Consider the following 14,525-nt stretch of genomic DNA (forward strand, 5'->3'; position numbering starts at 1 on the left):
GTATTTCTTTGGGAGGACCCCCACGAGACAAGAAAGCTTTCAACTGCAGACCATCAGGCACCAGGGACCCTAATAAAACAGGAGCTAGATGGAGGGAGGGAGGGTCATCCAAAGTGAACTAAGGATGTTGGCTGGGGCTGTGGCCAAGTGGATGCTGTGTGGACCTTGGCACAATGGCAGCACATCTGTGCCGTACGTAGCCGCTCTTCAGTCCTTCCCGTTTTCAGTCCTTATGCTCCTGGGCTCCATCTCCTGTTTTCCTTCCCCCTCTCTCAGTCTGGGTCCGTCCTGAGATCTGCCTGTACCGCCTCCATTGACACATGTAGCAGATGGACTCTCTCCAACCAACTTCCAGAGAAGAGCCAGTGCATAACAGCAGGGTGTGAGGACCACGGGGAGGGCAGAGGAAGAAGAGGGCAACGACAAGTAAGGACGAGAACGTTAACCATGCACACAGGCTTTTCATAAGAACTTTATTTCTCAAAAAGGGGGAGGAATCCAAAGTATTAAAATAACCCTTTAATTTTTGTTTTGGAGGGAAAGGGCAGGAGACAAAGTAATTCATATAAAAATTTCAAGCATGATTGCTATAGGTACTTCTTCCTGGGACTCGCAGCTCCAGGTTCCAACTGCATTCTGGGTAACGCCGGGTCCTCTGGGTCTGGACAGGGGTGAGCATCTGGAATGCTTCCGTAGATTTACTCCACAATAAATACAAAAAGTCAATCTTCCTGGTGGAAATGATTCAGTCCATTTTTGCAACTGTTTCTGATGAGAATGCCAAAAAGGAGAGCTGCCCCTCTTCTAAATTCCAAATCTTTCCTTTCTGAAACGGACTGTAAGCGTGAAGAAATGAAATGTGGAAAGACATATTAGGTGTGATGGGCTCTAGCGCCAACCAAATGCCAGGGGAGACATTACCTCATTGAGGCGATAAAAAGGTAAAAGTGGCCATGATTTTCCATTGCCTTTTATGGGGGGAAGCTGCACCTTTCTGCTTCTATCCTTGCAGGGAACTGGACTGTGAGAAGCAAAGTCCCCGTCCATGGTGGTTATTTTCTAACGTAGAGAAGGGTGAATTGGAATACGCGCGTTAGCCAAGAGCGGTGTTGTCACACTGAGCCCAAAAGCTTCGTGGTACACTTTCCCAGAGGCAGACCCTTCTAGGAAGAGGGAGATGGCACCTGGCTCATCCAGGACATGACGAGATGCTTAAGACCATCTTAACTGTGAAGACCTCTTGAATCCTTCCCAGCTCTTCTCAGTTGGTGTTTCTCTGAGGCACAGGGAGGTTCTCATGAAGATATTTCAAACTTCCGTGCTCAGAGAAATCGGAGACCACGTGGTCCTGCCCCCGCAGTAGCCACTTTGTAGTGAGCAGTCCCTCCAATCCTACTGGTCCCCGTGCGTGGATCCGTGACGTACTGATGCCCACTTCAGCTCCTGAGAAAAAGCACGGATGAGGCTGCGGCTTCCCCAGCCTCCGCTTCCTGTCCGTCCACCAGACCCACAGCTCTCTCTTCTCCCAACCTGGCACCCTCTCGCCCTGCCCACTCCATCCTCCCCAGACCCGCCTGAGTTCCATGGTCCCTGTCAATGTGCTCTCTGGTTACTATGAATCACAATGGAGTCCCCTCCTAATGAAACACACTGTGTGGGCCTCTTTTGTGCACTTTTATCCCAAATGCATTTTGACAAGACTAGGAGTGCTGGCTCTGGTATCATCCAGACATAGGTCTGGACTATGTATCACAATTTGACATTTGGGCATTTTTTGAGGTATACAACAATGTCCAGTATAAAGATGAAAAACATTTCCCCCAAACTTTAAGTTCCAGAATGTAAGGGACATGTTCTCAGTATCCCCCAGAATTCTTAGCACATGTACTCATTTGACAGTTACTGAATACACAAGAGGTGGCTGCTCATTTTCCTTCTCTCTTGTTCTAGGCCTAGACTTTGGGCATTAAGGGTCTTCCTGAGTCTAGGTGGGCGTTCTGCATGGTACACAGTGGAGGCAGGGTTCCCTTGTGTGTCACAACTTTACTGAGCAAGTACTATGTACAAGGCACCGTGCTGGGCCTGGGGGAGGCAGTGGTGAATAAATGACATGAGGTGGTGTTTTCATGGAGCTTATACTTTTGTGGGCAAGGCAGCCAAAGAACGGTTCAGCAAATGATTTCATGTGGTGATGGGAGTGCAGGGAAGGGTGCTGTGACAGACCATGTGGGCAGGGTGGCCTTCACACAGGTGGAGTGGTTAGGGAGAGCCTCCAAAAGCTGAACAGTGACAAGGAGATGGGCAGGGGAGGGGCAGGTGGAGAGGTGGTACAGGCAGAGACCAGCAGGGGCAGAGACACCTGAGTGGGGATGTGCTTGGGGGTGGTGGCTGGCATGGACCATGTGACCACTGGATTCAGATTCTGCTTTAATAGCATAGAGACCTCATGACGTCGGGCATGTTGCCTGTCTCTCGTGCTTCAATTCACTTGGAAAATGAGGAAAATAATAGAATCTGTCATGTAGAACTAAGTGAGACAATGCATGTGATATACTTAGCACAGTGCAAGGAATATGTAAATGCTCAATAAACATCACCTGTCACTGTTATCAACGCACTTCATAAGAATTTAACTCAACCAGCGTTTGAGTGTTTGCTCTACGTAGGTGATGGAAAGACAATGGACTTTTGCTCTCCGCTATCGTGGGCTTTCAGTTGAAACCTGGACACCTCAGTCCTTGAAAGTATGCTGCTATTTCTTCTTCCAATAACATGGAATACAATTATATCAGTGCAACTGATATAATTAAATCAAAAGCCCAACATAACAGAAACAGGCAATTAATGATAAAGGGTCTAATGATTAAGAATAACTGAGTAAAATTCTCTTTAACTACCTTCTGTAATTCAATGAGAAGTACTTCTCTAGGCAGATCATCTATTTAAGAGTTCAGAAAGATTAAAATGTTTTATTTTCAGTGTTGAAATAATGCTCAGATGTGTCATAAATGCCTTACTGGAGCTCTGTATAATGGCACCCCTGAAAACCAGACACTGAAAAATCCTTATACTGGGGAATAGAGATTTTCTTTCTTTTTATTAAAAAAAATTTTTTTTTTAAGATTTTATTTTTGGGGCGCTTGGGTGGCGCAGTCGGTTAAGCGTCCGACTTCAGCCAGGTCACGATCTCGCGGTCCGTGAGTTCAAGCCCCGCATCGGGCTCTGGGCTGATGGCTCAGAGCCTGGAGCCTGTTTCCGATTCTGTGTCTCCCTCTCTCTCTGCCCCTCCCCCGTTCATGCTCTGTCTCTCTCTGTCCCAAAAATAAATAAACGTTGAAAAAAAAAAAATTTAAAGATTTTATTTTTAAGTAATCTCTATACCAATGTGGGGCTTGAACTACCAACCCGGAAATCAAGAGTCGCATGCTCCACTGACTAAGCCAGCCAGGTGCCCCTGGAGGTTTTATTTCTAAACAGAAGGGGAGAGGGTGTCTTTCTGAAGCTTTTTATTTCAGAGGTCTGTTTTAGAAGTCACCCTTGCACCTCTGGGCTCACCTGTTTATTTCCGATGCCCAGCATACGTATTAACCCTTCTTATGTCCTGTCCTCATGGGGAACTCCTCACTCTCAGGCAACCTGGCTACGTCTCTTTGAAGCAATAAGTCTGCCACAGCAGTGCTCTTGAGAGACCTTGGCATGTACACCTGTCACAACCTGTGCATGTGGACATGCTGTGGTCTGCCATACAGTAGTGGGAGCAACCCAGGCTTTGGACTTGTACAAGTTTGGGTCTATTTTTTTTTTTTTTTTTAAATTTTCTTTTTTTTTGAACGTTTATTTATTTTTGGGACAGAGAGAGACAGAGCATGAACAGGGGAGGGGCAGAGAGAGGGAGACACAGAATCGGAAACAGGCTCCAGGCTCTGAGCCATCAGCCCAGAGCCTGACGCGAGGCTCGAACTCACGGACCGCGAGATCGTGACCTGGCTGAAGTCGGACGCTTAACCGACTGCGCCACCCAGGCGCCCCCAAGTTTGGGTCTAAAAGACAGCTGGGTGACTTTGGGCAAGTTACTTCACTTCTCTTAATCTCAAAGAACTATGAAAAAGAAAAGACAAATACCTACCTTCTTAGCATGCAAAATGCTTACAGACAGGACTTCTCCTGGCTCATTGTTGTTACTATTCTTTCTCATCAACCTCCCTCCCACAATTCTGTCCCTATCATCTTGATCAAGCATGTGACTGTAAAGCAGAGGTGTCTCCTCCACCCTCACTATGCTCTTTGTACCACATAGTGATTCACAAAGGGTCTCCTTTCTCTCCTGACCAGAATCTTTCTTACCCAGTCCAAAGCGGTAGCCATCAGAGAAGCGAGTGCTGGCATTCCAGAACACACAGGCACTATCTACGTGCTGGAGGAAGAACTCTGCTGTTTTCTCTGCAGCATAAAGAGAAGAAACCGAGTTAAGGTGACCAACCCATGGAGAACATCCCTCCTTCCAGTCATGCACTGGTGACTGATTGGGGCTGGGGCCAGGCCCCTGAAGAGCTTCTCCACACATTAAACACGCAGGGTTGTAAAAAATCTAAAGAGGAAGAAGGTTAACCAGCTTCATCAGTCCCTGTTATGGAAAGAGTAACTGCCTGGGAAAGACTGGGTTGGAGTCCAGATCTCCCCCTGTAGACATACCCTTGATGCTGCAACGGCCTGACTATATTATTTATAGGCTCCAGTGTGAGAATGCCTAAGTCTGAATTCCAATTCCACACTCAATAGCTGGGTGACCCTGGGGCAGGTTTCTGAAGCTCTCTGTGCCAGAGCAAAATGCAGACTGGCAATATTACCTAGCTCATAGGGTTGTATAGAGAATAAAATGACTTGGCATCCACAAAGCACTCATCCCAGAGCCTAGCACACGTAAGTGCTCAGTAAACGTCAGCTATTCAAACTGGTGGTGTTGTGATTCCCCAATAAACCGTCTGTAGATCCTCGGAGGAGGCCATTTACCACTGGCTGCCTTTACTGCTGGGCCTCCAGTGCCTGACACCTACGTGTATCTCTCAGTACTTATCTGTGGAGTGAATGAGTGTGGTGAGCTGCTTCTGCCCTTAACCTCCCGAGCCTAGGTTTCCTCAGCTGTAAATGGGTTTATTCCCATAACCCGGAAAGACTGCTGTAGAAGTTCAAAGGTAATACCTTGACACAGAGGGAGTCATCTTCAGAGTGGAGCTAACCATCTCTTCCCCACCTCCTCCCCTGGGGCTGCTGTGACAATATAATGTGGCAGATGTGAGAGCACGCAGCAGACCCGTGAATCCAACCAACGCCAGGTATTATCATTAGTGTATTCAGACTATGCTTTCCTGCAGCCAGAAGGGCTGAGAGGTGCTGGACCCCACGGAGACCAAAGCAGAAAAAGCAGGTGCTGCACACTTGAAGCACGTGTGCACACGCACACTGACCGTTCTCCGTGACGATGACATCTGTGTGCGAGCTGCCATACTTGTGGATGTGGTCGATGGCCTCCTGGACGCTGTCCACCACTTCAATGCACAATTCCAGGTCCCCATACTCAGTTCGGAGGGACTTAACTTCGGAGGGGCTGAAGGTCAGATAGGAGGCGAACTTGGGGCCCGCGTGAATTTTCACCTGGAACAGAGGAAGTCGAGAGGTAACAATATAAACCCAAGAGCAGTCAGTCAGTTCACTCTTCTTCGTCTAGAATCAAACAGCCAGATGAGCCTGCAGGGGAGGAGCCCATGGCTGCCGTGGCCTGGACAACTAAACCAGCCTTCGACTTCCTTTTAGGAGCAGCCCACCACCCTCCAGGATGCTCTGCTTTCGAAAATGCTGACTGGCCACTTGCCAGCAATGGGCCTTCAGTAAAACTGGAGCAGCGATTTAAGCAGGAAGCCTTTGAATGTTAAGAATGTGCAAGGCATTTAACAGGCTACTGACATAAGCCTTGACTGCTGGCATCTTACTAAGATGAACACTTGGCTATAAAAATCCCATTCCCCGCATACGGGACACGTAGTCTTGGACTCACATGGAAAGGAGGAGATGGCCTGTATATATTTCTACTCCCTTCTCTCTGGATAAGTCCTAACTGTGCTGCAGAGGAAAAGAGCACTTGGTAACCAACCGCCTCAAACCATGGTTACCTGTCAGATTTCCAACTCTGTCAGTCAGGCCCCAGCTCTAGGCTCAGCTCAGCACCATCCTGCTCCTGGCTGGAGGAATTTAAGAACTGGAGACTGGTCACTGAAGGCCCCAGTCATAAGTCTGATCCCACTTAGGCTTCACTCTCTGAGACCTCCCATGGCTTGGTTCTTTGGGACCAAGCTTTTGCCTTTGCTCAAGTTACAACAAGCAGAGCATGTCCTGTTCTTGTTGCTCCTGAGGCCCTTCTACCTGCAACTCCACTTTCTCCGGGCCTAGGGTCCAACCACCTTCTTCGTGGACAGGAAACCCATCCCTGAGCCCTCACTCTGGGCAAGTCACCCTGCTGGTTTACCTCCCGCAACACAAAGATGAGGTACACATATTGACTGATGTTGATCTGAGGAATTTCAAGGCAATCTTGACTTGAATGACTAAGAATATCATAGGTTTGTGTCTCAATCAGGACTGGAGGGGTTTATTCCTGGCTAAAGGAGAGTTTCCTCCTGTCTAGTCCAGCCCAGTCCAGTGTGGTGTTTGGCATACATAGGTGCCAGTAATGTCAAGTAAGGCTCCAAACATGAGTGATCATGTGATCTGACCCCATTTTAATTTGTGGTGTATTTTCATTTTCAAAACAATCCTTTCAGGTTCTCACAGGGACCATGTCCATTTACAAGCTGACTAGAGCCTTCTTTTCCAGCTAAAGGATGAAAGGGAAGTGACACACACTCAGGGTCAAAGCAACCAAGGCCAGCAGCCACTTTATCCAGATACTGTGTTTATTTACATAATTCTGAAAGGGTGCCATGGCATCAGATATTAAAGCTTACAATGTGTTCTGCCAGAAAGCTTAAGGCTATCCATTTTTGCCTGGAGAGCATCTTTTTTTTTTTTTTTTTTTTTGTGCAATTAGGAATTTAAGATGGAACATACACTTGTGTGAAACTTACTGGCACTGGTTTTTATAACCTCAATGGAATGGTAATAAAATATTCCAGAGAGAACATCATACAAATTGTGGACTCCCAAATACCACTGTATTAAGTACATTAATATTGGTTAATTGAAGGCCCTAGTGGCAAGGTGGACACATAAATTTCTGGTTTGAAAACTTTTCTGTGCAATCTTTTCAAACCAAATCCAACAGAAACGCGTGTTCAGAAACATAAACTTTAAACTATGCCGCCTGAATAAATGGTTCCAGAAACAGTCCTTTTAGTGGGCTGCCATGTGATCTGTCTTATCTTTGACCTCTCTTAGCACTTACCACATTCCACTTTGTAATACAGCTATGTGAGCATGGGTTTCTTCTATCTACTAGACTGTGAGAAGGCAGGGATAGGTTTTACTCCTCTCTGTGTACTTAGCACAGAACTCCGTACACAGCAGATGCTCAAAAGTATTGCTTCTTAAATTGCCTTAAATGGTAAGGCAGCTACCCACAGGCTTCTATATCTCAAAATGGAAGACAGGAAGGGACACAGGAGTCCTGTGGACTTGTACCTGTTCCACTCTCAGCATGTCAATGATCTGGTCAAATAATGGTGTTCTCAGCAGATCTCGGTGAATTAACAGAGTCTCCAAAGCATTACAGGCAGCTGGATATTCACATTTAGAGTCTCGGACTGAAAGAAGGAAGACAAATAATTGTTTCTATTAACATGCTCCCAAGTCACAGAGGATCTGCTAAATATTCTGCCTGCACACAGCAGAGGCCCCATCTAGCTCACCCAGTCTGGTGGCTTTATCGACGCTGGCCTCTGAATCCACATACATGTGGCAGATCCCCTCACTGTGTCCCATCACCGGGATCCCCTTAGCAGCTTTCTGGATATCTCTGACCAGCTGGGAAGAGCCACGTGGAATAATCAGATCTATCATTTTATCTAGGCGACAAAGATCTTCCACTTCTTCTCTGGTATTCACCTGAAGAGGTAGAGAATAAAAACAGAAAAATGACATCTGACCTCATGAAATACAAAGTAGCAGCACCCCTTTTACGGATAAAAGTCTGTACAAAAGTCTGTACCTCAGGAGAACTAAATCAGGTGCTGTGAAAACTTATTCCAAAAGTAAGAGTCCTGATATCATCTACCAAATACTTAACCAAACACTACACATTAGGTGCTGTGCTCTGCATTACAAAACAGGAGGACATGTCCCAGCTGTCTAAGAGCTCAGAGTCTAGCAGGAAAGATACGACTAGGACACAACACACTGCAACTCAGGGCAGATAATTTTCAAAATGGTACCAAGGTACCAAGTGCTACCTCTGGAAGTCAGAGGAGCTACAGATTATGGCTGGCCAGGAGGATCACAATGGAGGTGCTGCCCTGTGGCTTCTCCAACCACAGCCTTCAGGACCGGCTGGGTCTTGCTAAGGAGTCCTGCTTCTCCACGGGTGCCGCTGACAAGCTCTCCCCTGGGGTGAAGCCCTGGTTTCAGGACACTGAGATGATGATGGCCTTTTCTCTTCCTCTTGATTTTTAATTCACCCATATGGTCATGTTATTTACAGGAGAAACACAAATACATATGTATGAGAACGTTTGTAACAATTTTATTCTGCATAACCCAAAACTGGAAACAACCCAAAAGTTAGCCAACAAAAGAAAGGATAACTGCAGTATACACACATACATGGAATACCACATGGTGATAAAAAGAGAAAACTACTGCTGGATGTAACAATATGGATGGTTCTCACAGACACAAAGATACACAAAAGAAACATAACACGGAAGAGTGTATTTTGTATGATTCCATTTATAATGAAGTTCAAGAATAAGCGAAAGGTGAATGTGAAAGAAGTAAGTAAGGGGCTACTTGGTGGTGGTGGGGCATACTGATCAGGAAGGGCACAAGGGAGCCTTCTGGGGTGCTAGAAGTGTTCCACAGTTGGATATGGCTGGTGGCTACGTATGTGTGTACGGGGATATTTGGATAAAGTCACAGAGTTTTTCAGGTAAGATCTGTATACTTTACTGTATGGATGTTATACATCAATAGGAAGAGGGGTGGGGGTGGGAGGAAACCTGTCTGATTAAGGTAGGATGTGGTAGAGCTGGGATCTGAATCCCTAAAATCTGTGCCCTTTCCACCCCCTGTGGTGCCATAAAAAAAACAAAAAACAAAAAAAACAAAAAAACCCAATTCCTGTTATGGGGCACGTAATGCAGTGGGTTTATAAACACTGCCCCAGCAACCAGCAGAATCCTGGAATGTCAGAGTAAGTAGGCCTTGATGGAGAAAGAGAAGGATCTGCAATTAGCCCAGGTTCAAATGTAAACTTTACAACAGACTGCGTGATTTTAGGTGAGTTACTTTCACCACTGAGCCTGTTTTTCCCCCTCGTTCTGATGGCACATTCCTGTTATGGGTTATGTGAAGACTGAATGAGACAACGGACGGAAACTGCCTTGCCCACAGCAAGTTTTCAGTAAGCTGTACCTACTACTGTCTAGTTCAAAAACTCCACCTGATGACTGAGGAGAGTGAGACAGTGGTTAAAATAATGAGCATAATAACAATAATGATAATAGCATGACCTCATTCTTACATGCTGCACAATGGTTTATGACAAACTTTCATAAAATCTGTCTCATCTGACTTGCCCTAAATCACTAAGCCACTAAAGACCCATGTGGACCAGGAAGCCCCTGTTCCGGTCAAGCTTGCCTATAAAAATGGCTTGGCCTTACGTGACCTACGTAAGCTTTGCTTCAAACACCCAAACGCCAAACTGAACCCCTCTGGGTCTGATGTGGCTCATTCCCAGGGACCTACCAGCTGTATGGCCTCCTTGACTCCATGGATTGAGAGGGCCTCTTGGGCCAAAAGATGAAGAATCCGGTTGCTGTGTGTGGCCTCCTTCCCTCCCTTGAGTAATAAGCCATTACCACTTGCTATAGCCAAGGCTGCCACCTGCAGATCAAAGGGGAGACAGCAGTGAACCAAAGAGAAAACGCAGTAATAATAACAGCATTCACAGAGCACTTTATATACTATAGTGATTTTTATATAATATAGTAACAGTGTTTGCTGAGCACTTTTATAAGGCCTGTCATTAGGCCCTTATAAGGCCTAATCTGTTCAAACTTCATGATATCCCAATGAATTAAATACTTGTTTTATCTCCTGCTTTACAGATAAGGACACTGAAGCCCAGAGAAGTTAGTGACTCCCCAAAGTCTCATAGCTTATAACTGGCAGGGCCAGAAGTCTTGACTCCAGAGCCAAAGCACCCAATCTCAGGAACTAAACTATACAGCTTCCTTAGCACCATTAGCAAAGTAACCTAAGTGGCCAGCGTCACATGGCCCCCTCCCCACTTGGGCCCTGGTGGAGGACAGGGAGCTTAGCTGCCTCTGGCTGAGGCTGGGTGGCCTCTCTGGCCACATCTTCCTCTGGCCCTGTAACTATTCTGAGAGCTCTAAATGTTGGTGCTGAGAACCTGGAGCAGACTAGAGACCCGTCAGACCCTGGACAAGCTGTGGTGGAGATTTCTGGGAAAGGAGCACAAGCAGGGAGCACAGGGTGAGCACAGGAGCCTGAAATGCTTTGCGGTGAATACTCCCTGACATGACCTAAAACCAGCTTGTTCACCAAGGACTCCCATACCACGGGATCTGTCCTCAGCCCCTGGCTGGTGCTGGCACACTGCCCCCTCTGGGCACACACCTGTTTGCAGAAATACTCCAGTGAAAAAGCAGGCCACCCAGGAGGAGGGTTAGTTACCCTCTTAAAGCAGAATTAATGACTCTGACCTGATTATCTAAGGCCTAAAGCTTAACTTTTTTTTTAAAGTTTATATATTTATTTTGAGAGAGAGAGAGAGAGAGGGAAAGTACGCATGCACTCACACGTGGGGGAAAGGCAGAAAGAGAGGGAGAGACAGAATCCCAAGCAGGTTCTGCACTGTCAGCATGGAGCCCAATGTGGGGGTCGAACTCATGAACTGCGAGATCATGACCTGAGGCGAAACCAAGAGTCTAGGATGCTTAACTGACAGAGCCACCCAGGAGTCCCCTGAAGTTTAACTTTCTGAATGTTCTTGGGATGAATGAAAATCTTCCCATTTTTATAATGTAATAAAAGGAACTTTACTAAAAAACCTTGCCTGAGCATGTTAATCTCAATTAGTGGCTCTTAATCCTTTATTGGTTTTGTTGCTCATGGACCCCTTATAAAAAGTAATGTAAATCTTCTCTATATAAATGCACTAGCACACAGAACTGCATACAATTTTTTTACAATTCATGGATTCTGTGATGCCATCCAGAGTTAAGATCCCAGGTGAAGAACATGAGCTGTAGTTGGCTAGAGAAGAAACCTTTCTCCACGTGAAGTATCCGTTAGTACAGATGAAAGGCAGCAAAAAAACATCACATACTCATTCCTACTAGCAGATTCGGGTTCTACAGTTTTCACTTGGTATTTCTGCAAACAGGTGTGTGGCCAGAGGGGGCAGTGTGCCAGCACCCACCAGGGGCTGAGGACAGACCCCGTGGTATGGGGTGAACAATCTGGTTTTAGGTCATGTCAGGGAATATTTACCACAAAGCATTTCAGGCTCCTGTGCTCACCCTGTGCCCTATGGCAAAGAGGTGCTGTTTTTGTTTTGTTTTTCTTTAGATATTCATTTATTTATTTTAAGTAGGCTCCATGCCCAACAAGGGGCTTGAACCCACAACCCCGAGATCAAGAGCTGCACACTCTACTGACTGAGCTGGCCAGGCACCCCTGTTTTATGTTTTTAAATAGATATTCTCTTTGAGATTTTGAGGCTAGTGAAAAGAAAAAGCTGGTATCATCCTACTGGTCAGTCTGGTGGGAAAATTGTCCCCAAATTTTAAAGTGTTTAGGGTAACCAGTGGGACAACCCTCTAATGCCACCCTGTATCAAGGCATGGCTTCTTGGAAAAAATCTTTTAAACACATGATTTCTCAACATTAGCCTGTAATATGTCAAATTCCTTAAAGAGGGTTGCATTCTAGTTTTCATTAACTACTGGAAGTTCTTCTTCCTGAGAGATTTACCTACAGGAGGCCATCTGTGACAGTGAGAACAAAGGGGTCTTTTTCACATGGGGAAAACCAGCTACAAGATGAATGACCTTGCAGTAAGCTAGCAGGGGTTCTGTGGTCAGGGAACACAGTGCCCCAGTGAGTGAAGACATACAGAAATGTGCTCCTGCACTGTGCTAGGGAAGATGCATCTGTTATAAGTGTGACAGGAATAGTAACTTCTATAAGCTTCAGTTTCTTCAACTATAAAATGGACATATGAATACCTACTTTAGAATCACTGGAAGAATCAATAACATAAATTACTTTAAGAACCACCTGAGAAGTCTCAAAAACTTATCTCTGGGGGAGAAAAAAAGATAAGAACTTCTCACCAAAAAAAGAAAAAAAGAAAACCATCTTTGGAAGATTTTGGGTCCTGAAAATATATTCTTCCCCTACCCCAATAGCAGGCACATACCTGGGGTAGACAGTCTGGGCGAGACTCAAAGATGACCAGCAGGACTCCAATTGGGACAGTCACTTGTTCTAGCTCCAAGTTTTTGGCAATTCGGGTTCGACGCAAAACACGCCCCACGCTGTCCTGTGAGGAGGCTGCGATCTGCCGTAGACCGATGGCCAGGCTGTTCAATTTAGATGTGGAGAGGCTCAAACGTTTCAGCAGAGGAGCTGCGAGTCTCCCTGAAGAGGTGTGAGGAACACATGATAAAGGAGTGGCTCTGGACAGGCTGCAGCTGCTTTACCGAACACACGGCACTGTGTTAGGAACAGACACGAATTTAGCGGGTCTTGAGAAGACAATGACATGCCACTTAGTTTTTCTAGGGGGCTTTTGGCAGTGTATTTCACACGTAAAGGTATGTACACCAATACCCTCTGTGCCAGCAAATTCAATTCCAGAAATTTGTCATTCGCATGAGCAAACTTGCATGTAATGAGGATACTTGTCACAGTATTTACATAATAAAATCAAATTCTGCTTAAACATTTAGACAATGAACTACCAGGCAGTTATTACAAATATCTATATGTACTGACATGGAAAGCTGTCCAGGATATAGTTTTTGAAGAAGATAAACTACAAAAGAGCATGTATGATAATATCCTATTTAACAAATATTGCATATATGCATGTGGAGATGTCTGGAAGCCATCAAGAACACTGATGATCTCTTTCTGCATTATTTTAATGTTTTATAACGATTGCCTTATTTTTATAATCAGAAGCAATAAAGATGTTTCCTTTTGAAATAAAAACTTAAATAGAATTATAGTAAGTTCACTTTTTTCTTCTTTTTTTAAGTAGGCTTCATGGCCAGTGTAGAGCCCAACATGGGGCTTAAACTCATGACCCTGAGATCAAGACATGAACTGAGATTAAGAGTTGGATGCTTAACCAACGGAGCCACCAAGGTGCTCCTAATAATGGTAAGTTCATATTCAGAATTTTCTTTAAATTTAAATACAACTGTTTGCATGGTGTGATTCTCTCTGCACACACACACACATATTCATATATACACATGTATATGTACCAGGGAAAATCGTGTGGAATCACATATCACAAATCATTACTATGGTTAATGTTGAAATGAGATGATGAAAAATTTCTTTCTTTTTTATAGTCACACCCACCAAGATAAAATAATACAAAGTTTTCTACTTAGGAAAGGAGGAACCTACCTTATATTAAGAAAAAAGCTGAATCATCATTTTACCAACCAATTATATCAATCTGTTTTCTTCACTTTTCCCTATGTGTTAATATCAAGTTTCAAACACAGTGCATGTTAAATGTTACATTCTAGTTTTCCACCTCACAATGCATATTTGCTTTCCATGTTGCCAAAACTGTTGTAATTACTACTACATACTCCACTGAGTTGACACAGCTTAACACATTTAACCAGACCTATGCTGTTAAACACTGAGGTTGTTTCCAGTTTTCAGTGTGATAAATAACCCTGCTCCAAGAATCTTTACATACAGAGCAGTTTTCTCTTCTTGAAATAGTTTCTTATGATAAATTTCCTAAAAAGGACTTAGCAAGTCAAAGGGGACCACCATGCTCATGCATAGCCAGGACTTCGTTCGTAAGCCACTGTGCGTCCTTATGAATTTCCAGAGAGACAGAACTGAGGTCAGAAGTCAGACTTCTGCCAATAACTAATTGTGTGACCTTGAGCAACAGCTTTAACCTCAGTGGGTCTTAATTCTTTTACTTTAAAGAACTGTATAAGATTATCATCAAAGATTTCTTCACACAGAAAGGCCTTACTTAGGTGTTGGCTGCTATTAGTGAAATGTCTAAAACAGTCCTTAGTATTTTT

At 44.8% G+C, this 14,525-nt stretch overlaps 1 protein-coding gene across 4 annotated transcripts in view; it reads right to left on the bottom strand.

Annotated features, from left to right (window-relative positions):
* Nucleotides 1-456: 456 nt before the first annotated feature.
* The window catches only part of ALDH18A1 (aldehyde dehydrogenase 18 family member A1), a 42,173-nt gene continuing 28,104 nt past the window's right edge, over nt 457-14,525 (bottom strand). For all 4 annotated transcript variants that reach the window (XM_086680486.1, XM_086680484.1, XM_086680487.1 and 1 more), the window contains exons 12-18: nt 12,656-12,876; nt 9,955-10,092; nt 7,899-8,094; nt 7,672-7,793; nt 5,466-5,652; nt 4,345-4,440; nt 457-1,443 (exon numbers count right to left, since the gene is read on the bottom strand). In XM_086680486.1, coding sequence (XP_086536612.1) covers nt 1,262-1,443; nt 4,345-4,440; nt 5,466-5,652; nt 7,672-7,793; nt 7,899-8,094; nt 9,955-10,092; nt 12,656-12,876 — 1,142 coding nt within the window. In that variant the 3' untranslated portion in view covers nt 457-1,261. The remainder of the gene's footprint in view (nt 1,444-4,344; nt 4,441-5,465; nt 5,653-7,671; nt 7,794-7,898; nt 8,095-9,954; nt 10,093-12,655; nt 12,877-14,525) is intronic.

This window comes from Puma concolor, chromosome D2, assembly GCF_028749965.1.
Source record: "Puma concolor isolate L17-30 chromosome D2, mPumCon1.1.hap2, whole genome shotgun sequence".
In the NCBI taxonomy this organism is placed as follows: Eukaryota; Metazoa; Chordata; class Mammalia; order Carnivora; family Felidae; genus Puma; species Puma concolor.